At 47.8% G+C, this 21,762-nt stretch overlaps 1 protein-coding gene across 1 annotated transcript in view; it reads left to right on the forward strand.

Annotated features, from left to right (window-relative positions):
- LOC137381667 (myelin protein zero-like protein 3) overlaps positions 1–21,762 on the forward strand; it is a 45,122-nt gene that overhangs the window by 17,031 nt on the left and 6,329 nt on the right. Inside the window, exon 3 of the mRNA XM_068054403.1 lies at positions 19,480–19,690. Coding sequence (XP_067910504.1) covers positions 19,480–19,690 — 211 coding nt within the window. The remainder of the gene's footprint in view (positions 1–19,479; positions 19,691–21,762) is intronic.

Genomic DNA, 21,762 nt, shown 5'->3' on the forward strand with positions numbered 1-21,762 from the left:
AATTTAAAGGGTTTAGTCATGGCAGGAGAGCTTAAAGCCATGGTTTGCTCCTCTTGCTGCATGTGGAATCCGGGAACATTTCCAGTCCCCGGGACCAGCATGTGTGCAGGAAGTGTGTCCAGCTGCAGCTCCTGGAAGCTCGGGTTTCAGAGCTGGAACGGCGGCTGGAAACACTGTGGAGCATCCGCGAGTCTGAGAGCATTGTGGATAGCACGTATAGAGAGGTGGTCACACTGCAGCTAAAGGGACTTGAGGAAGGAAGGGAATGGGTGACCACCAGACAGTCCAAGAGAATCAGGCAGGTAGTTCAGGAGTCCCCTGGGGTCCCGCTTGCAAATCGGTATTCCATTTTGGAGGCTGATGAGGCTGGTTCCTCCAGGGAGTGCGGACAGAGCCAAGCTTCTGGCACCACAAGCAGCCTGTCTGCACAGGAAGGGGGAAAGAGAGGAAGAGCAATAGTAATAGGAGATTCTATAGTCAGGGGAACAGATAGGCGCTACTGTGGCCATCAACGTGACTCCAGGATGGTGTGTTGCCTCCCTGGTGCCAGGGTCCGGGATGTCACTGAACGGCTGCAGGGCATCCTGAAGGGGGAGAGTGATAAGGCAGAGGTCATGATACATGTTGGTACCAATGACAGAGGTAGAAAGAGGGATGAGGTCTTGCATCAAGAATTCAGGCAGTTAGGCAGTGGGTGAAAAAGCAGGACCTCTCGGGTTGTAATCTCTGGATTACTCCCAGTGCCACGTGCTAGCGAGTATAGAAATAGGAGAATAGCACAGATGAATGCGTGGCTTAAGAGTTGGTGCAGGAGGGAGGGTTTTAGATTCCTGGACCACTGGGACCGTTTCTGGGGAAGGTGGGACCTGTACAAGCGGGACAGTCTACATCTGAACCAGAGAAGGACTAACATCCTTGCTGGCAGGTTTGTTAGTGCTGTTGGGAGGAGTTTAAACTAATTTGGCAGGGAGAGGGGACGCAGACTCCTAGCAGAATAGGGGCACAGCTAAACACAGGAAAGCAAACAAGTCAGAGGGAATACAGCGGCAGTAGGTTTCAAGGGAGTAAGACCAGGATGGATGGCCTCTACTTTAATGCCAGGAGTATTACAGGTAAAACGGATGAGTTAAGGGCAAGGTTTGACAATGGAATTGTGATATAGTAGCCATCACGGAGTCATGGTTGAGGGAAGGGCAGGATTGGCAGCTCAATATCCCAGGATATAGAATCTTCAGGCGAGACAGAGGAGGGGGCCTTGCAATATTAGTTAAGGAATCAGTTACTGCAGTAAGGCAAGATGATATCTTGGAGGGGGCATCAAATGAAGCTTTATGGGTAGAGTTTAGGAATAAAAAAGGGACAGCCACATTGCTAGGTGTTTATTATAGACCCCCAGATAGTCAGCGGGAAATTGAGGAGCAAATATGTGCGCAATTTGCAGAGGTGTGTAAAGATAATAGGGTAATTATATTAGGTGATTTCAACTTTTCCAACATTAATTGGGATAGTCACCGTGTTAAGGGCTTAGATGGAGTGGAGTTCTTAAAATGTATACAAGAGAACTTTTTAGCTCAATATGTAGAGGATCCAACAAGGGAGAGTGCAGTGCTGGACCTAATTCTGGGGAATGAAGCCGGACAGGTGGTTGATGTGTTGGTAGGGGTGCATTTTGGTGATAGCAACTACAACATTGTACAATTTAAGCTTGTTATGGATAAAGAAATGGACAAGTTGCAAAAATAAGGTTTTGGATTGGGGGAGAGCGGATTTTAGTAAAATAAGGCAGGATCTGGCCAAGGTAGACAGGAAAGAGTTACTTGTTGGGAAATCTACAGAAGAGCAGTGGGGGGCATTCAAAAAGGAAATGGGGAGGGTACAGGCCCAACATGTTCCCTCTAGGGCAACAGTTATGAGCAACAAGCCCAGAGAACCATGGATGACCAGAAACATTCAGGGTACGATGAGAAGGAAAAGAGAGGCTTTTAGCAAATACAAGGAGAGCAAATCAACGGAAGCATTAGTGGAGTACAGAAAGTGTAGGATGGAGCTTAAGAAAGCAATTAGGAGAGCAAAGAGGGGATATGAGAAAGCTCTGGCTGGTAAAAGTAGGGAAAATCCCAAGATATTCTATAAGTATATCAATGGGAAGAGGATAACCAGGAAAGAGTAGGACCCATTAGGGACCAAGGGGGAAATCTGTGGGTGGAGCCAGAGGACCTTAGTAGGGTGTTGAATGAATACTTCACATCTGTCTTCACCTAAGAGAATGAGGATGTAGATATGGAACTCAGAGAGACTGTGAGGTTCTTGAGCAAATTGTCATAGGGAGTGACAAGGTATTGGAGGTTTTGGCAGGCTTAAAAGTGGACAAATCTCCAGGTCCAGACGATTTGTGTCCCAGGATGCTATGGGAGGCAAGGGTGGAGATTGCGGGGGCTCTGACCCTAATTTTTAATTGCTCTCTGGCCACGGGGGAGATGCCAGAGGACTGGAGAACAGCTAATGTGGTCCTACTATTTAAGAAAGGTTGTAGAGATAAGCCAGGGAACTTTAGACCAGTGAGTCTCACGTCAGTGGTAGGGAAAGTATTGGAGAACATTCTGAAGGAGAGATTCTATCTCCCCTTGGAGAGGCAAAATTTGATTAGGAATAGTCAGCATGGCTTTGTCAGAGGGAGGTCATGCCTAACAAATTTGATTGAATTTTTTGAGCATGTGACCAGGTGTGTAGATGAGGGTAGTGCAGTTGATGTAATTTATATGGATTTAAGCAAAGCCTTTGACAAGGTCCCACATGGGAGACTTATCAAGAAAGCAAATGCACATGGGATCCAAGGTAACTTGATAAGGTGGATTCAAAATTGGCTTAGCTGTAGGAGACAGAGAGTGATGACAGACGGCTGTTTTAGTGACTGGAAGCCAGTGTCCAGTGGCGTACCACAGGGATCTGTGCTGGGTCCCCTATTGTTTGTCATTTATGTAATGACATGGATGACTATTGGGGGAGGGGGGTAGGATCAGTAAGTTCGCGGATGACACAAAGATTGGCCGAGTGATTAACAGTGAGGTTGAGTGTCTTGGGTTACAGGAAGATATAGACGGGATGGTCAAATGGGCAGAAAAGTGGCAGATTGAATTTAACCCTGAAAATTGTGTGAGGTGATACACTTTGGAAGGAGTAATGTGACACGGAAGTATTCAATGAATGGCCTGACACTGGGAAGTTCCGAGGAACAAGAGGACCTTGGCGTGTTTGTCCATAGATCCCTGAAGGCAGAAGGGCAGGTTAATAGGGTGGTGAAAAAGGCATATGGGACACTTGCCTTTAACAGTCGAGGCATAGATTACAAAAGCAGGGAGGTCATGTTGGAGTTGTACAGAACTTTGGTAAGGCCACAGCTGGAGTACTGTGTGCAATTCTGGTCGCCACATTATAGGAAGGACGTGATTGCACTGGAGGGGATGCAGAGTCGATTCACCAGGATGTTGCCTGGGATGGAACATTTAAGCTATGGAGAGGTTGGATAGGCTTGGGTTGTTTTCACTGGAGCAGAGATGACTGAGGGGTGACCTGATCGAGGTGTACAAGATTATGAGGGGCATGGACAGGGTGGATAGGGAGCAGCTGTTCCCCTTAGTTGAAGGGTCAGTTACGACGAGATACAAGTTTGTGAGGGGCAGAAGGTTTAAGGGGGATTTGAGGAACAACTTTTTTATCCAGAGGGTGGTGACGGTCTGGAATGCCCTGCCTGGGAAGGTGGTAGATGCAGGTTGCCTCACATCCTTTAAAAAGTACCTGGATGAGCACTTGGCACATCATCACATTCAAGGCTATGGGCCAAGTGCTGGCAAATGGGATTAGGTCGACAGGTCAGGTGTTTTAATACATCAGTGCAGACTCGATGGGCTGAAGGGCCTCTTCTGCACAGTATGATTCTGTGATAGATGTACGATGGGTTCCATGAACGTCTTTTGGCCTTGAAGATTTGTCCTTTGTCTTTGTCAAACTGTTTGAATACACGAAAGAGTAATCCCCTTTCCTTCAGTTACCATTTTGGACCATTGTTCACTTTATAAAATAAAGGTTAATTTTTTTCAAGACAAAGTCCATTTTTCATAACTCTTCAGGTTAGTGCATGATTGTTGTATCATCGCACTGCTGATGTGAGTGACAATATGTTGAACCAAAGCCCCATTTGTCATCTGGAAGATCCAATGGCATTATTTCAAAAAAGGAACAGGAAAGTTCTCCTCATGATTTGGTAAAATGTTATCTCTCAACTAACATCACAAAAACATAATATCTGGTCATTTTCACATGGCGTTTGTGGGAGCTTGCTGTGCGCAAATTTGCTGCCATGTTTTCTACATTACAACAGTGGCTACACTTCAAATGTACTTCATTGGCTGTCGTAGGACATCCTGAGGTTGTAAAAGGTGCTATATAAATGCAAGTTTGTTGGTTACGAAGTTCCTGGCACAGTCTGAAATGCCCTCAGTCGTGAGTCACTGACTCTGTGTACTGTGGCATTTTCCAACTCACTCCTGTGATTGAGATAAGGTACATCAAAGCTCACTGCTTCTGTCTAGAATTTGTTTAATTACCATTTGCTCTGTGTTTTGGGCCCCTTCCTTCCTGAGGACTATTGCTTTGCTGGGTCTACACGGTAATGTTGGGCTCGGTCAGTAGATGATATCTCCAAACTGTTCCGCTGCTGCCAGTCACGCCTGAAGTGACTGTGAGCCATTAACTCGCCAAGGTCACTCCCAAAATGCCTGTAACTGCTGCTGCTCATTTTGGGAAGGGTTGATTATGATCCTGGGACGTTTCCTTGTTTATTTCTTGTCTCAATGAATGGCGCTGTTTTAGAATGTCAGTATGTATGGTTTGGGATTTTTTTTGGGGGGATTTTCTTCTCCCTGCTGCTTTCACAGCGTTCAAATCCTCTGAAGAAGGAATTTTCCTCCACACAAGATCAGGGGGCAGGTTGTTCAACCTTGCCCGTCTAAGAGCGAAGTCCAAAGTACGGAAAGTCCTCATCAGAGAACTCCTCTTTGCTGACGATGCTGCTTTAACATCTCACACTGAAGAGTGCCTGCAGAGTCTCATCGACAGGTTTGTGGCTGCCTGCAATGAATTTGGCCTAACCATCAGCCTCAAGAAAACGAACATCATGGGGCAGGACGTCAGAAATGCTCCATCCATCAATATTGGCGACCACGCTCTGGAAGTGGTTCAAGAGTTCACCTACCTAGGCTCAACTATCACCAGTAACCTGTCTCTAGATGCAGAAATCAACAAGCGCATGGGTAAGGCTTCCTCTGCTATGTCCAGACTGGCCAAGAGAGTGTGGGAAAATGGCGCACTGACACGGAACACAAAAGTCCGAGTGTATCAGGCCTGTGTCCTCAGTACCTTGCTGTACGGCAGCGAGGCCTGGACAACATATGCCAGCCAAGAGCGACGTCTCAATTCATTCCATCTTCGCTGCCTTCGGAGAATACTTGGCATCAGGTGGCAGGACTATATCTCCAACACAGAAGTCCTTGAAGCGGCCAACACCCCCAGCTTATACACACTACTGAGTCAGCGGCGCTTGAGATGGCTTGGCCATGTGAGCCGCATGGAAGATGGCAGGATCCCCAAAGACACATTGTACAGCAAGCTCGCCACTGGTATCAGACCCACCGGCCGTCCATGTCTCCGCTTTAAAGACGTCTGCAAACGCGACATGAAATCCTGTGACATTGATCACAATTCGTGGGAGTCAGTTGCCAGCATTCGCCAGAGCTGGCGGGCAGCCATAAAGACAGGGCTAAATTGTGGCGAGTCGAAGAGACTTAGTAGTTGGCAGGAAAAAAGACAGAGGCGCAAGGGGAGAGCCAACTGTGCAACAGCCCCGACAAACAAATTTCTCTGCAGCACCTGTGGAAGAGCCTGTCACTCCAGAATTGGCCTTTATAGCCACTCCAGGCGCTGCTTCACAAACCACTGACCACCTCCAGGCGCTTACCCATTGTCTCCTGAGATAAGGAGGCCCAAAAGGGATGTATGGTAACTGAGGCCAGTGCAGGGAGAGGGTGGGTGTTTCAGTACTGACCTGCACGATTGACCTGGGTCCTGGCCTCGAGTCTCTGGAATGGGGCTCAGAGATGCGAATGCTACTGATTGGACCTATCAGCTGAACAGAAAGAATAAAATGTTTGCCTAATCCTGTACTCAAGGATTTAAGATAAAATATTAGCTGCATGTTAAATTTTATCAAAGGTGATCAGATCTAAATTAGACTACTGAAATATTCTCTCCACAAGAAATTCGAATGCAGATTAAATACTAAATGTCCAGGTGCTGCCATTTCTGTGTCTCTTCCCCTCCATGGGTATATTTTATAAACCTGGTGAATCCTCCCTAAGTGTGTTTCAGTGTCTGACTGGCTCTGCTACTCTTGTAGGATCTCAGTTCCACTTGCTGGTACCATCTAGACTGAGGATCAGATCAAAAGCTCTGTCTCCGAGACGGGAGTCGATCTCTGAGCCCAGACTCACTCCTGACTTTTACAGGGAAAGAATTTAGAATCCGTTACAATCAGCGACTGTGGAGATAAAGAGGGTGTAAACCTACTGCTTTACAACCCTGTCACTTCACATAAACAGGGCTTTTATTTATTTGCTCATCTTGGCAGTTGAGAGATCTCCTCTCTGCCTTGCCTGCAGCTCTGGGTTGGGCCCAGTGTAGCTTCTGCAATAACCAGGGCATTCGGGTATGAACACATCGGGCTGGATTTTGTTCTCCTCGAGGTGTTGGGTTCTGTGGCAGGGGGAGCTGAAGATGGCTCCGGATGAGACCCGCCACAGACCTCGACGCCGGGAGGGCCCGGCCAGATCCTCCAGGCAGCGGCAAGGCTCTGTGACACCCCCCATACCCCCAACGCTGGGCAACAGGACCACAATTAAAATATTCAAATCAATAAAATTAATTAATTAACATACATGTACCTGCGATCTTGAGGGCACACTGCGATCTTTGGTGTTGCAGAATTCCCGTCTGGGGAAACGCGGTGCCGTGCTGGTGGGGAGGGGGTGGAGGTACGATTTTCAGTGCAGTGGGGTGGGGAATGAGGTCAAATAAACGTAATGGGTGTAGGGGTTGTTGGCAAGGGTTGAACTGTAAACTTTGCGCAGTTTTGGCAGGGTAAAGGTCAGATGTTAAAGGTAAGTGTTTTGGGGGGGAAGGACAAATAGTTATGTAATTGTTCTTGGGGGGTTTATTTATTTAATTTTGGGGGTCTGTCTTTAAAAATTCAAATTGGGTGGCAGGGCTCACTGCCCTTTAAAAATGGCACCAGCACCTGTGCACAGGCAGCTGACACCATTGCCGGGGAGAGACAGCCCATCCCTCCACTGGCCGCCCCAGCTATTTCAATCAGCCGCCGCGATCTTCAGCGTGTATCTGCCCGAGATCAGCATGAGTCCAGCCAATCCTCGACACATTTCAGAGGATTCGAGATAAACTCATGAAGAAAGGAATGGAACAATAAATGGGACAACACATTGTTAGAGTGATCAGAAATAGGTTTGGAGAGGAGGCTTATGTGAAGCATATTCACCGGATGGAGCAGTTAGGATGAATGGAGTGTTTCTACCCTCTAGACTGAATGTAATTCCATTGCACTGGTTCTAGGTTTCTAGGTCTCTGGCATATTTATATTTCCCAACTTTTCTCTTGTGAAGAGTCTAAGGTTCTGTTTAACAGGCACAGCAGTCTGCAAGTTCCCATCGATGTCTGATCCCTCCTGGAGCTTAGGCCAGAGCAGCAGGACTGGCTGATACTTTCCCTACTCATTAGCTTGGTACTGAGACCAATTATCGCATCCTAAATGCTGCTCCCCGAGTTGGCTGATTTGACAGTGTTTGAACATTCTGGAAAGAATTGGATGGGGCACAGTGTGTGTGTAAACAGTGGGGAGTTTGGGGTACAGTGTGAGTGTGTGTAAACAGTGGGGAGTTTGGGGCACAGTGTGTGTGTAAACAGTGGGAGTTTGGGGTACAGTATGTGTGTGTGTGTAAACAGTGGGGAGTTTGGGGCACAGTGTGTGTGTAAACAGTGGGGAGTTTGGGGTACAGTGTGAGTGTGTGTAAACAGTGGGGAGTTTGGGGCACAGTGTGTGTGTAAACAGTGGGAGTTTGGGGTACAGTGTGTGTGTGTGTGTGTAAACAGTGGGGAGTTTGGGGCACAGTGTGTGTGTAAACAGTGGGAGTTTGGGGTACAGTGTGTGTGTGTGTGTAAACAGTGGGGAGTTTGGGGTACAGTGTGTGTAAACAGTGGGGAGTTTGGGGTACAGTGTGTGAGTGTAAACAGTGGGGAGTTTGGGGTACAGTGTGTGAGTGTAAACAGTGGGGAGTTTGGGGTACAGTGTGTGAGTGTAAACAGTGGGGAGTTTGGGGTACAGTGTGTGAGTGTAAACAGTGGGGAGTTTGGGGTACAGTGTGTGAGTGTAAACAGTGGGGAGTTTGGGGTACAGTGTGTGAGTGTAAACAGTGGGGAGTTTGGGGTACAGTGTGTGTAAACAGTGGGGAGTTTGGGGTACAGTGTGTGTAAACAGTGGGAGTTTGGGGTACAGTGTGTGTGTGTGTGTGTGTAAACAGTGGGGAGTTTGGGGTACAGTGTGTGTAAACAGTGGGGAGTTTGGGGTACAGTGTGTGTAAACAGTGGGGAGTTTGGGGTACAGTGTGTGTAAACAGTGGGGAGTTTGGGGTACAGTGTGTGTAAACAGTGGGAGTTTGGGGTACAGTGTGTGTGTGTGTAAACAGTGGGGAGTTTGGGGTACAGTGTGTGTAAACAGTGGGGAGTTTGGGGTACAGTGTGTGAGTGTAAACAGTGGGGAGTTTGGGGTACAGTGTGTGAGTGTAAACAGTGGGGAGTTTGGGGTACAGTGTGTGAGTGTAAACAGTGGGGAGTTTGGGGTACAGTGTGTGTAAACAGTGGGGAGTTTGGGGTACAGTGTGTGTAAACAGTGGGGAGTTTGGGGTACAGTGTGTGAGTGTAAACAGTGGGGAGTTTGGGGTACAGTGTGTGAGTGTAAACAGTGGGGAGTTTGGGGTACAGTGTGTGAGTGTAAACAGTGGGGAGTTTGGGGTACAGTGTGTGTAAACAGTGGGGAGTTTGGGGTACAGTGTGTGTAAACAGTGGGAGTTTGGGGTACAGTGTGTGTGTGTGTGTGTGTGTGTGTAAACAGTGGGGAGTTTGGGGTACAGTGTGTGTAAACAGTGGGGAGTTTGGGGTACAGTGTGTGTAAACAGTGGGGAGTTTGGGGTACAGTGTGTGTAAACAGTGGGGAGTTTGGGGTACAGTGTGTGTAAACAGTGGGGAGTTTGGGGTACAGTGTGTGTAAACAGTGGGGAGTTTGGGGTACAGTGTGTGTAAACAGTGGGGAGTTTGGGGTACAGTGTGTGTAAACAGTGGGGAGTTTGGGGTACAGTGTGTGTAAACAGTGGGGAGTTTGGGGTACAGTGTGTGAGTGTAAACAGTGGGGAGTTTGGGGTACAGTGTGTGTAAACAGTGGGAGTTTGGGGTACAGTGTGTGTGTGTGTGAGTGTAAACAGTGGGGAGTTTGGGGTACAGTGTGTGTGTGTGTGTATGTGTGTGTAAACAGTGGGGAGTTTGGGGTACAGTGTGTGTATGTGTGTGTGTGTGTGTAAACAGTGGGGAGTTTGGGGTACAGTGTGAGTGTGTGTAAACAGTGGGGAGTTTGGGGTACAGTGTGAGTGTGTGTAAACAGTGGGGAGTTTGGGGTACAGTGTGAGTGTGTGTAAACAGTGGGGAGTTTGGGGTACAGTGTGAGTGTAAACAGTGGGGAGTTTGGGGTACAGTGTGAGTGGAAACAGTGGGGAGTTTGGGGTACAGTGTGAGTGTAAACAGTGGGGAGTTTGGGGTGCAGTGTGAGTGTAAACAGTGGGGAGTTTGGGGTACAGTGTGTGAGTGTAAACAGTGGGGAGTTTGGGGTACAGTGTGTGAGTGTAAACAGTGGGGAGTTTGGGGTACAGTGTGTGAGTGTAAACAGTGGGGAATTTGGGGTACAGTGTGTGAGTGTAAACAGTGGGGAATTTGGGGTACAGTGTGTGAGTGTAAACAGTGGGGAGTTTGGGGTACAGTGTGTGAGTGTAAACAGTGGGGAGTTTGGGGTACAGTGTGTGAGTGTAAACAGTGGGGAATTTGGGGTACAGTGTGTGTAAACAGTGGGAGTTTGGGGTACAGTGTGTATGTAAACAGTGGGGAATTTGGGGTACAGTGATGGATAGTGATTGTGAGAGAATGTTTGGAGAATTGCTGGTTTGATCAGTCTGTTAAAAATCAAAATTTCATTTTGTTTTTCATTACTCCATATTGAAAATCTCATAATTGTAAAGTGTAAAAGTATTTAAATCAACAGCGTTTTAATGTGAAGGTAAAGCTATTGGACACGAGGTTTTGCACACAGACCCTGGAACCTCATCTCCAGTTTTGTGTTTCAATATTTGTATTTCATCCTCCCCCACCGCCCGCTTCTCCCTCTCCCCCCACTTCCCCCTCTCCTCCCCTTCCCCCCCCCCTTCCCCCTCTCCCCCCTCTCCCCACCCCCGCTTCCCCCTCTCCCCACCCCCGCTTCCCCCTCTCCCCACCCCCGCTTCCCCCTCTCCCCACCCCCGCTTCCCCCTCTCCCCACCCCCGCTTCCCCCTCTCCCCACCCCCGCTTCCCCCTCTCCCCACCCCCGCTTCCCCCTCTCCCCACCCCCGCTTCCCCCTCTCCCCACCCCCGCTTCCCCCTCTCCCCACCCCCGCTTCCCCCTCTCCCCACCCCCGCTTCCCCCTCTCCCCACCCCCGCTTCCCCCTCTCCCCCCCCGCTTCCCCTCTCCCCCCCCGCTTCCCCTCTTCCCCCCCCCCCCCGCTTCCCCTCTCCCCCCCCCCCCGCTTCCCCTCTCCCCCCCCCCCCCGCTTCCCCTCTCCCCCCCCCGCTTCCCCTCTCCCCCCCCCGCTTCCCCTCTCCCCCCCCCCGCTTCCCCTCTGGATGATATTGTCCAGGTCTTGCTGCATTTCTACACGGACTGCTTCAAGCAGTTGAGGCCAAAACATTATATGTTTTCAAGAAGGAGTTAGATATAGCTCTTGGGTCTAAAGGGATCAAAGGGTATGGGGCAAAAGTGGGAACAGGCTACTGAGCTGGATGATCAGCCATGATCATAATGAATGGTGGAGCAGGCTCAAAGAGCCGAATGGCCTACTCCTCCTATTTTCTATGTTTCAATATCTGAGAAATCGCAAATGGTGCTGAACATTGTGCAATCATCAGCGAACATCCCCACTTCTGACCTTATGATAGAGGGAAGATCATTAATGAAGCAGCTGAAGATGGTTGGGCCTAGGACACTACCCTGAGGAACTCCTGCAGTGATGTCCTGGAGCTGAGATGATTGACCTCCAACAACCACAATGATCTTCCTTTGTGCTAGGAATGACTCCAACCAGCAGTGAGTTTTCCCACTGATTCCCATTGACTCCAGTTTTGCTAGAGTTCTTTGATGCCATACTCGGTCAAATGCTGCCTTGATGTCAAGGGCAGTCACTCTCACCTCACCTCTTGAGTTCAGCTCTTTTGTCCATGTTTGAACCAAGGCTGTAATGAGGTCAGGAGCTGAGTGGCCCTGACGGAACCCAAACTGAGCATCACTGAGCAGGTTATTGCGAAGCAAGAGCCGCTTGATGGCACTGTTGATGACACCTTCCATCACTTTACTGATGATTGGGAATAGACTGATGGGGCGGTAATTGGCCGGGTTGGACTTGGCCTGCTTTTTGTGTGCAGGACATACCTGGGCAATTTTCCACATTGCCGGGTAGATGCCGGTGTTGTGGTTGTACTGGAACAGCTTGGCTAGGGGCACGGCAAGTTCTGGAGCACAAGTTTTCAGTACTATTGCCAGAACTTTAAGGGCATTTAAGTGGTCATTGGATAGACATATGGATGAAAATGGAATAGTGTAGGTCAGGTGGTTTCACAGGTCAGCGCAACATCGAGGGCTGAAGGGCCTGTACTGCGCTGTAATGTTCTAATTCTAATTCTAAAGCTGTCAATATTGTAAGGACCCACAGCCTTTGCAGTATCCAGTGCCTTGAGTCGTTTCTTGATATCATGCGGAGTGAATCGAATTGGCTGCGGTCTGGCATCTGTGATGCTGGGGACTTCAGGAGGAGGCTGAGATGGATCATCCACTCGGCACTTCTGGCTGAAGATTGTTGCAAATGCTTCAGCCTTATCTTTCGCACTGATGTGCTCGGCTCCCCCATCATTGAGGATGGGGATATTTGTGGAGCCACCTCCTCCAGTTAGTTGTTTAATTGTCCACCACCATTCATGACTGGTTGTGGCAGGACTGCAGAGCTTAGATCTGATCCTTTGGTTATGGGATCGCTTAGCTCTGTCTGTTGCATGCTGCTTACACTGTTTGGCATGCAAGTAGTCCTGCGTTGTAGCTTCACCAGGCTGACACCTCATGTTTAGGTATGCTTGGTGCTGCTCCTGGCATGCACTCCTGCACTCTTCATTGAACCAGGGTTGGTCTTCCAGCTTGATGGTAATGGTAGAGTGGGGGATATACTGGGCCATGAAGTTACAGATGGTGGTTAAGTACAGTTCTGCGGCTGCTGATGGCTCACAGCTCCTCATGGATGCCCAGTTCTGCATTGCTAGATCTGTTTGAAATCTATCCCATTTAGCCCAGTGATAGTGGCACATAACACGATGGAGGGTATCCTCAATGTGATGATGGGGCTTTGTCTCCACAAGGACTGTGCAGTGGTCACACCTACCAATACTGTCATGGACAGATGCATCTGCTGCAGGCAGATTGTTTGAGGATGAGGTCAAGTATGTTTTGCCCTCTTGCTGGTTCCCTCACCACCTGTCACAGACCCAGTCTAGCAGCTATGTTCTTTAGGACTCGGCCAGCTCAGTCAGTAGTGGTGCTACCGATCCACTCTTAGTGATGGTCATTGAAGTCCCCACCCAGAGTACATTCTGTACCCTTGGCACCCTCAGTGCTTCCTCCAAGTAGTATTCAACATGGCTGATTCATCAGGTGGGGGGTGGGGGTTGGTGGGCAGTAGGTGGTAATCAGTAGGAAGTTTCCTTGCCCATGTTTGATCTGATGGCGTTAATGTTGAGGACTCCCAGGGCAACTCCCTCCCGACTGTATACCACTGTGCCACCACCTGAACTGGTCTGTCGTGGCAGTATTTGAGATATTGTCTGCAAGGTATGATTCTGTGAGTATGACTATGTCAGGCTGTTGCTTGACTAATCTGTGGGACAGCTCTCCCAACTTTGGCACAAGCCGCCAGATGTTAGTAAGGAGGACTTTGCAGGGTTGACAGGGCTGGGTTTACTATTGCCGTTTCCGGTGCCTTGGTCAATGGCAGGTGGTTGGTCCGATTTCGTACTTTGTCGCAGTCAGTAGATACAACTGACGGGCCCCCCTTTTTATTTTCAGTTATTTTTTTCTTTTCTTTTAGTTTTTTTCATCATTCGTTTTTCTTACAATGTGCCTGCCCACTGTTTTTTTCATGTTTGTGCTTTGGGCCAAGCTGTTCATTTTTCTGTCCATTAACACCCTCTTTGCACTAACGCTTTGTCTTTCAAGGCTGCGTTAGCTGACAACGCAACCATGAGGTGGCGCTGCACGGGCACGCGATGATGTCATCTGCACATGCGCCAACCAGTTCTGGCAGTCCGGAACGCAGCGCACACGCAGAGTGCGGGAGCCCGTTGTGCAGCCTGATGATGTTGGCAAGAATCACTTTGGTCTTTCAGCACACCATTAACCTTTGCTCCATGAACTTGTCCTATCAACACCTTCTCTTTTGTTATCTCTTGTCTCACCCCCACTTTATTTGCTTAAAACCCATTTCATTTCTAATGAAATGCTGAGTATTTCCAGCATTTCTTGTTTTTATTATTAGAGTGTCTTGCTAGGCTATTTCAGAGGGCATTTAACAGTTAACCACATTGCTGTGGGTCTGGAGTCACATGTAGGCCAGACCAGGTAAGGACAGCAGATTTCCCTCCCTAAAGGACATTAGTGAACCAGATGGGTTTTTACAACAATCGACAATGGTTTCATGGCCATCGTTAGAGTAGCTTTTAATTCCAGATTTATTAATTGAATTCAAATTCCACCTTGTGCCCTGGTGGGATTTGAACCCATGTCCCCAGAGCAATTCTCTGGGTCTTTGGGTTACTAGTCCAGTGACATTACAAATACACCACTTCCACCCCCTTGTTCTTGTTTAATTTTCCCAATCTCAGTCGCAATGACATTGATTCACAGCCCGCGTTGCCAGTTTATTTTTGCAAGTTAGTTGTCATGCTGGCAAGTTCCTTTGAGTGTCTCCTGAGAATGAATAATAATTTTTAAAAAATGTATCCCATGTTCTAAACGAGCAGTTTACTAGCTACTGAGCAAAGACTAAGTGACGTATAATTTCCTGGTTTATCACTCCCCTTTTTGGTGAGGACGAGTCATGTTCCGTCCCTGTCTTTCCGCATTACTCTCCTTTCCACAGAAGCTGTTAAAGATCTAGTTAGCCTCTCCACTGTTCCCAGCTCAGCTTCCCTCACACTCGGTTTCTGTGCCTCCTACCCTCTTCTCATTATCAGCTTCTTGCGACTGTCCCTATAGAAAACCTTCCTTCCCTTTGATATGTTATCATTTTCTCGGCAGTTCTGTCTTACTATTTCTAATCCCCCTTTTCATATATTTTCTTTATAACAATCTGGCCTCCTCATTATTTGCCTTGTACATTCTAAATTATTTTTGTAGTTTCAAGTTTAATCTAATCACCTTGTTCAGCTGTGTTCCCCCAGCCTTGCTGCAATAATACCTGATAATACTTCATAGTAATAATAATACCTGACTTGTGTCCTTTCCATCTCTGGTTTAATATTTCCTTTTGCTGAGCTACCTTTGGACTTTTTATTATCCTTATTATCTCATTATATGTTGCATTTTTTTCCAGTAAAGCACCGACAACCTGCCTTCTCCCCGTCTCTTTCACCCCCCCCCCCCCCCCCCCCCCACCGTACCCTCCCCTCTGCTGTCAGACACGTCCTGTCCACCATTCTGGGTACAGTGCTTGAGTCTCTTGTGTTGTTGAGGACTGGGTTCACTGTCAAGGCTGCAGATGTTTCAGGAATCGGAGGCAATCCTGGTGGATGGCCTTTGAGGAAGAAAGTAAAGTGACAGGACATGGTGACAGTCTCTCCCTGCAGTATTGCTGTCGTCTGAGAGTGCTAACGTGTATTGTGTGCACTGTGGAGTGGCAGTGTTTGGTTCGGCAGCTGTGAATTACAGCATTCCAGATCGGAGACTTTTACTCTAAACAGACAGAACATTAGAACATTACAGCGCAGTACAGGCCCTTCGGCCCTCGATGTTGCGCCGACCTGTGAAACCATCTGACCTACACTATTCCATTTTCATCCATATGTCTATCCAATGACCACTTAAATGCCCTTAAAGTTGGCGAGTCTACTACTGCTGCAGGCAGGGCGTTCCACGCCCCTACTACTCTCTGTGTAAAGAAACTACCTCTGACATCTGTCCTATATCTTTCACCCCTCAACTTAAAGCTATGTCCCCTCGTGTTTGCCATCATCATCCAAGGAAAAAGACTCTCACTATCCACCCTGTCCAACCCTCTGATTATCTTATATGTCTCTATTAAGTCACCTCTTCTCCTCCTTCTCTCTAACGAAAACAACCTCAAGTCCCTCAGCCTTTCCTCGTAAGACCTTCCCTCCATACCAGGCAACATCCTAGTAAATCTCCTCTGCACCTTTTCCAAAGCTTCCACATCCTTCCTATAATGCGGTGACCAGAACTGCACGCAATACTCCAGGTGCGGTCTCACCAGAGTTTTGTACAGCTGCAGCATGACCTCGTGGCTCCTAAACTCGATCCCCCTACTAATAAAAGCTAACACACCATATGCCTTCTTAACAGCCCTATTAACCTGGGTGGCAACTTTCAGGGATTTATGTACCTGGACACCAAGATCTCTCTGCTCATCTACACTACCAAGAATCTTCCCATTAGCCCAGTATTCTGCAATCCTGTTACTCCTTCCGAAGTGAATCACCTCACACTTTTCCGCATTAAACTCCATTTGCCATCTCTCAGCCCAGCTCTGCAGCCTATCTATGTCCCTCTGTAACCTACAACATCCTTCGGCACTATCCACAACTTCACCGACCTTAGTGTCATCCGCAAATTTACTAACCCACCCTTCTACACCCTCTTCCAGGTCATTTATAAAAATGACAAACAGCAGTGGCCCCAAAACAGATCCTTGCAGTACACCACTAGTAACTAAACTCCAGGATGAACATTTGCCATCAACCACCACCCTCTGTCTTCTTTCAGCTAGCCAGTTTCTGATCCAAAGCTCTAAATCACCTTCAACCCCATACTTCCGTATTTTCTGCATTAGCCTACCGTGGGGAACCTTATCAAACGCCTTACTGAAATCCATATACACCACATCCACGGCTTTACCCTCATCCACCTGTTTGGTCACCTTCTCAAAAAACTCAATAAGGTTTGTGACCTATCTTACGACCTACCCTTCACAAAACCGTGCTGACTATCGCTAATGTACTTATTCTTTTCAAGATGATTATAAATCCTATCTCTTATAACCTTTTCCAACATTTTACCCACAACCGAAGTAAGGCTCACAGGTCTATAATTACCAGGGCTGTCTCTACTCCCCTTCTTGAACAAGGGGACAACATTTGCTATCCTCCAGTCTTCCGGCACTATTCCTGTCGACAATGACGACATAAAGATCAAGGACAAAGGCTCTGCAATCTCCTCCCTGGCTTCCCAGAGAATCCTAGGATAAATCCCATCTGGCCCAGGGGACTTATCTATTTTCACACTTTCCAAAATTGCTAACACCTCCTCCTTGTGAACCTCAATCCCATCTAGCCTAGTAGTCTGTATCTCAGTATTCTCCTTGACAACATTTTCTTTCTCTACTGTAAATACTGACGAAAAATATTCATTTAACGCTTCCCCTATCTCCTCTGATTCCACACACAACTTCCCACTACTATCCTTGATTGGCCCTAATCTAACTCTAGTCATTCTTTTATTCCTGATATACCTATAGAAAGCCTTAGGGTTTTCCTTGATCCTATCCGCCAATGACTTCTCGTGTCCTCTCCTTGCTCTTCTTAGCTCTCCCTTTAGATCCTTCCTGGCTAGCTTGTAACTCTCAAGCGCCCTAACTGAGCCTTCACGTCTCATCCTAACATAAGCCTCCTCCTTCCTCTTGACAAGCGCTTCAACTTCTTTAGTAAACCACGGCTCCCTCGCTCGACAACTTCCTCCCTGCCTGACAGGTACATATTTATCAAGGACACGCAGTAGCTGCTCCCTGAATAAGCTCCACATTTCGATTGTGCCCATCCCCTGCAGTTTCCTTCCCCATCCTACGCATCCTAAATCTTGCCTAATCGCATCATAATTTCCTTTTCCCCAGCTATAATTCTTGCCCTGCAGTATATACCTGTCCCTGCCCATCGCTAAGGTAAACCTAACCGAATTGTGATCACTATCACCAAAGTGCTCACCTACATCTAAATCTAACACCTGGCCGGGTTCATTACCCAGTACCAAATCCAATGTGGCATCGCCCCTGGTTGGCCTGTCTACATACTGTGTCAGAAAACCCTCCTGCACACACTGGACAAAAACTGACCCATCTAAAGTACTCGAACTATAGTATTTCCAGTCAATATTTGGAAAGTTAAAGTCCCCCATAACAACTACCCTGTTACTCTCGCTCCTGTCGAGAATCATCTTCGCTATCCTTTCCTCTACATCTCTGGAACTATTCAGAGGTCTATAGAAAACTCCCAACAGGGTGACCTCTCCTCTCCTGTTTCTAACCTCGGCCCATACTACCTCAGTAGACGAGTCCTCAAACGTCCTTTCTGTCGCTGTAATACTCTCCTTGATTAACAATGCCACACCCCCCCCCTCTTTTACCATCTTCTCTGTTCTTACTGAAACATCTAAATCCCGGAACCTGCAACATCCATTCCTGTCCCTGCTCTACCCATGTCTCTGAAATGGTCACTACATCAAGATCCCAGGTACCAACCCATGCTGCAAGCTCACCCACCTTATTCCGGATGCTCCTGGCGTTGAAGTAGATACATTTTAAACCAGGTTCTTGCTTGCCAGTGCCCTCTTGCGTCCTTGTAACCTTATCCCTGACCTCACTACTCTCAACATCCTGTACACTGGAACTGCAATTTAGGTTCCCATCCCCCTGCTGAATTAGTTTAAACCCCCCCGAAGAGCACTAGCAAATCTCCCCCTTAGGATATTGGTACCCCTCTGGTTCAGGTGAAGACCGTCCTGTTTGTAGAGGTCCCACCTACCCCAGAAAGAGCCCCAATTATCCAGGAAACCAAAACCCTCCCTCCTGCACCATCCCTGCAGCCACGTGTTCAACTCCTCTCTCTCCCTATTCCTCGCTTCGCTATCACGTGGCACGGGCAACAACCCAGAGATAACAACTCTGTTTGTTCTCGCTCTAAGCTTCCACCCTAGCTCCCTGAATTTCTGCCTTAAATCCCCATCTCTCTTCCTACCTATGTCGTTGGTGCCTATGTGGACCACGACTTGGGGCTGCTCCCCCTCCCCTTTAAGGAAGATGCATTTGGAGCTGATTAAACAGCAAAGATATTTTACTGAAAGAAAGACTTGCATTTATATAACACCTTGCACAATCTCATGACATCCCAAAGTGTTTTACAGCCAATGAAGTACTTTTGAAGTGTAGTCACTGTTGTAATGTAGGCAACATGGCAGCCAATTTGCGCACAGCAAGCTCCCACAAACTGCAATGTGAAAATGACGAGAAAGATAATTCGTTTTTGTGATTATTGAGAGATAAATATTGGCCAGGACACCGGTGAGAACTCCCTACTATTTGATAAACTGTCATGGGGTCTTTTAAGCCCACCAGACAGATCGTCAGTTTAACATTTCATTTGAAAGACAGCACCTTTGAAGTGTCAGTCTAGATTTTGAGCTCAAACTCTGGAGTAGGACTTGAACTCGCAACCTTCTGACTTAGGGGTGAAAATGCTACTCACTGAGCCACTATGACCCTGCAGCACAGGGCTCCAGTAGTACAGAGGCTGTGGTGCATCGTTTGTTCACCTCCCACCTGACTTGATACCCAGTCTCAAAGATACCCGTGATGGTAGAACACTAATAGTGATAAACTAGGAGACGTCCCATGGTTAGTGCCAGGATATATGGACTGCCAGGGGAGGCTTTTCTACAAATCGTTGCTTTGGCTGGAATGGAATAATCTTTGTGTGTTGAACCCAAAATGATTCATCTTCCATCTCTGTCCCAATGTAGATTCTCCACTATCAGTCTGAGATGTTTCCAGCTCTCAGTGGCCCCTTCAAGGATCGTGTCCTGTGGAAGGGGGAGGTTAGAAAAGGCAAAGCCTCCATAATCCTGAAGAATTTGACACAGAGTGACAACGGGACGTTTAGTTGTGTGGTGCAGAATCCACCAGACGTGAGCAGTGAGATGCCAAGCACTACACTCACCGTCACTGAGAAAGGTGAGCAGATTAAAGCAGGTCTGAGTATCAGAACGTTCTTGCTCCTTAAATGTCCCAGTTTCGAGACTGAATCTCAACCCTCTCCCTGTTCCAGCGACGTTAGGTTATAACTACACGGCCCCATAGAATGGGGTGGGGGGCGTCTTGGTTGACTTGATTGCCTCCCCATGCCCTTTACTCTCTCTCCCCAGTTGACTCCGATTAAGTTCCTGCTGCCGATTCTCTGGGAACGAGGCTTTTTGTGGAGTTTTGGTGCCTTGGAACCTCTCCACAGGAGAAGGGAAATCGGGTGTGAAAGGACCTGCTCCAGGAGCCAATCAGCAGCAGTCTAGGGCAGTGCAGCTTCTCCAGGATCGACCCTTCAGTCCCTGGTGTTGACTTTTCTCCATTCTCTGTCCCACTGCCTCCTCACAGAATCACAGAATAAAACAGTGCAGAAGAGGCCCTTCGGCCCATCGAGTCTGCACCGATGCATTAAAGACACCTGACCTGTCTACCTAATCCCATTTGCCAGCACTTGGCCCATATCCTTGAATGTTATGACGTACCAAGTGCTCATTCAGGTACTTTTTAAAGGATGTGAGGCAACCTGCCTCTACCACCCTCCCAGGCAGGGCATTCCAGACTGTCACCACCCTCTGGGTAAAAAAGTTCTTCCTCAAGTCCCCCTTAAACCCCCCACCCCTCACCTTAAACTTGTGTTCCCTGGTAACTGACCCTTCAGCTAAGGGGAACAGCTGCTCCCTATCCACCCTGTCCATGCCCCTCATAATCTTGCGCACCTCAATCAGGTCACCCCTCAGTCTTCTCTGCTCCAGCGAAAACAACCCAAGCCTATCCAACCTCTCTTCATAGCTTAAATGTTCCATCCTAGGCAACATCCTGGTGAATCGCCTCTGCACCCCCTCCAATGCAATCACATCCTTCCTATAATGTGGCAACCAGAATTGCACACAGTACTCCAGCTGTGGCCTTAGCAAAGTTCGATACAACTCCAACATGACCTCCCTGCTTTTGTAATCTATGCCTCGATTGATAAAGGCAAGTGTCCCATATGCTTTTTTCACCACCCTATTAACCTGCCCTTCTGCCTTCAGAGATCTATGGACAAACACGCCAAGGTCCCTTTGTTCCTCGGAACTTCCCAGTGTCAGTTCATTCATTGAATACTTCCGTGTCATATTACTCCTTCCAAAGTGTATCACCTCACACTTTTCAGGGTTAAATTCAATCTGCCACTTTTCTGCCCATTTGACCATCCCGTCTGTATCTTCCTGTAACCCAAGACACTCAACCTCACTGTTAATCACTCGGCCAATCTTTGTGTCATCCGCGAACTTACTGATCCTACCCCCCACATAGTCATCTATGTCATTATATAAATGACAAACAATAGGGGACCCAGCACAGATCCCTGTGGTACGCCACTGGACACTGGCTTCCAGTCACTAAAACAGCCGTCTGTCATCACTCTCTGTCTCCTACAGCTAAGCCAATTTTGAATCCACCTTATCAAGTTACCCTGTATCCCATGTGCATTTGCTTTCTTGATAAGTCTCCCATGCGGGACCTTGTCAAAGGCTTTGCTGAAATCCATGTAAACTACATCAACTGCACTACCCTCATCTACACACCTGGTCACATGCTCAAAAAATTCAATCAAATTTGTTAGGCATGACCTCCCTCTGACAAAGCCATGCTGACTATTCCTAATCAAATTTTGCCTCTCCAAGGGGAGATAGATTCTCTCCTTCAGAATTTTCTCCAATAGTTTCCCTACCACTGACGTGAGACTCACTGGTCTGTAGTTCCCTGGCTTATCTCTACAACCTTTCTTAAATAGTGGGACCACATTAGCTGTTCTCCAGTCCTCTGGCACCTCCCCCCGTGGCCAGAGAGGAATTAAAAATTAGGGTCAGAGCCCCTGCAATCTCCACCCTCGCCTCCCACAGCATCCTGGGACACAAATCGTCCGGACCGGAGATTTGTCCACTTTTAAGCCTGCCAAAACCTCCAATACCTTGTCACTCCCTATGACAATTTGCTCAAGAACCTCACAGTCTCTCTGAGTT

This window comes from Heterodontus francisci, chromosome 22 (assembly GCF_036365525.1).
Source record: "Heterodontus francisci isolate sHetFra1 chromosome 22, sHetFra1.hap1, whole genome shotgun sequence".
In the NCBI taxonomy this organism is placed as follows: Eukaryota; Metazoa; Chordata; class Chondrichthyes; order Heterodontiformes; family Heterodontidae; genus Heterodontus; species Heterodontus francisci.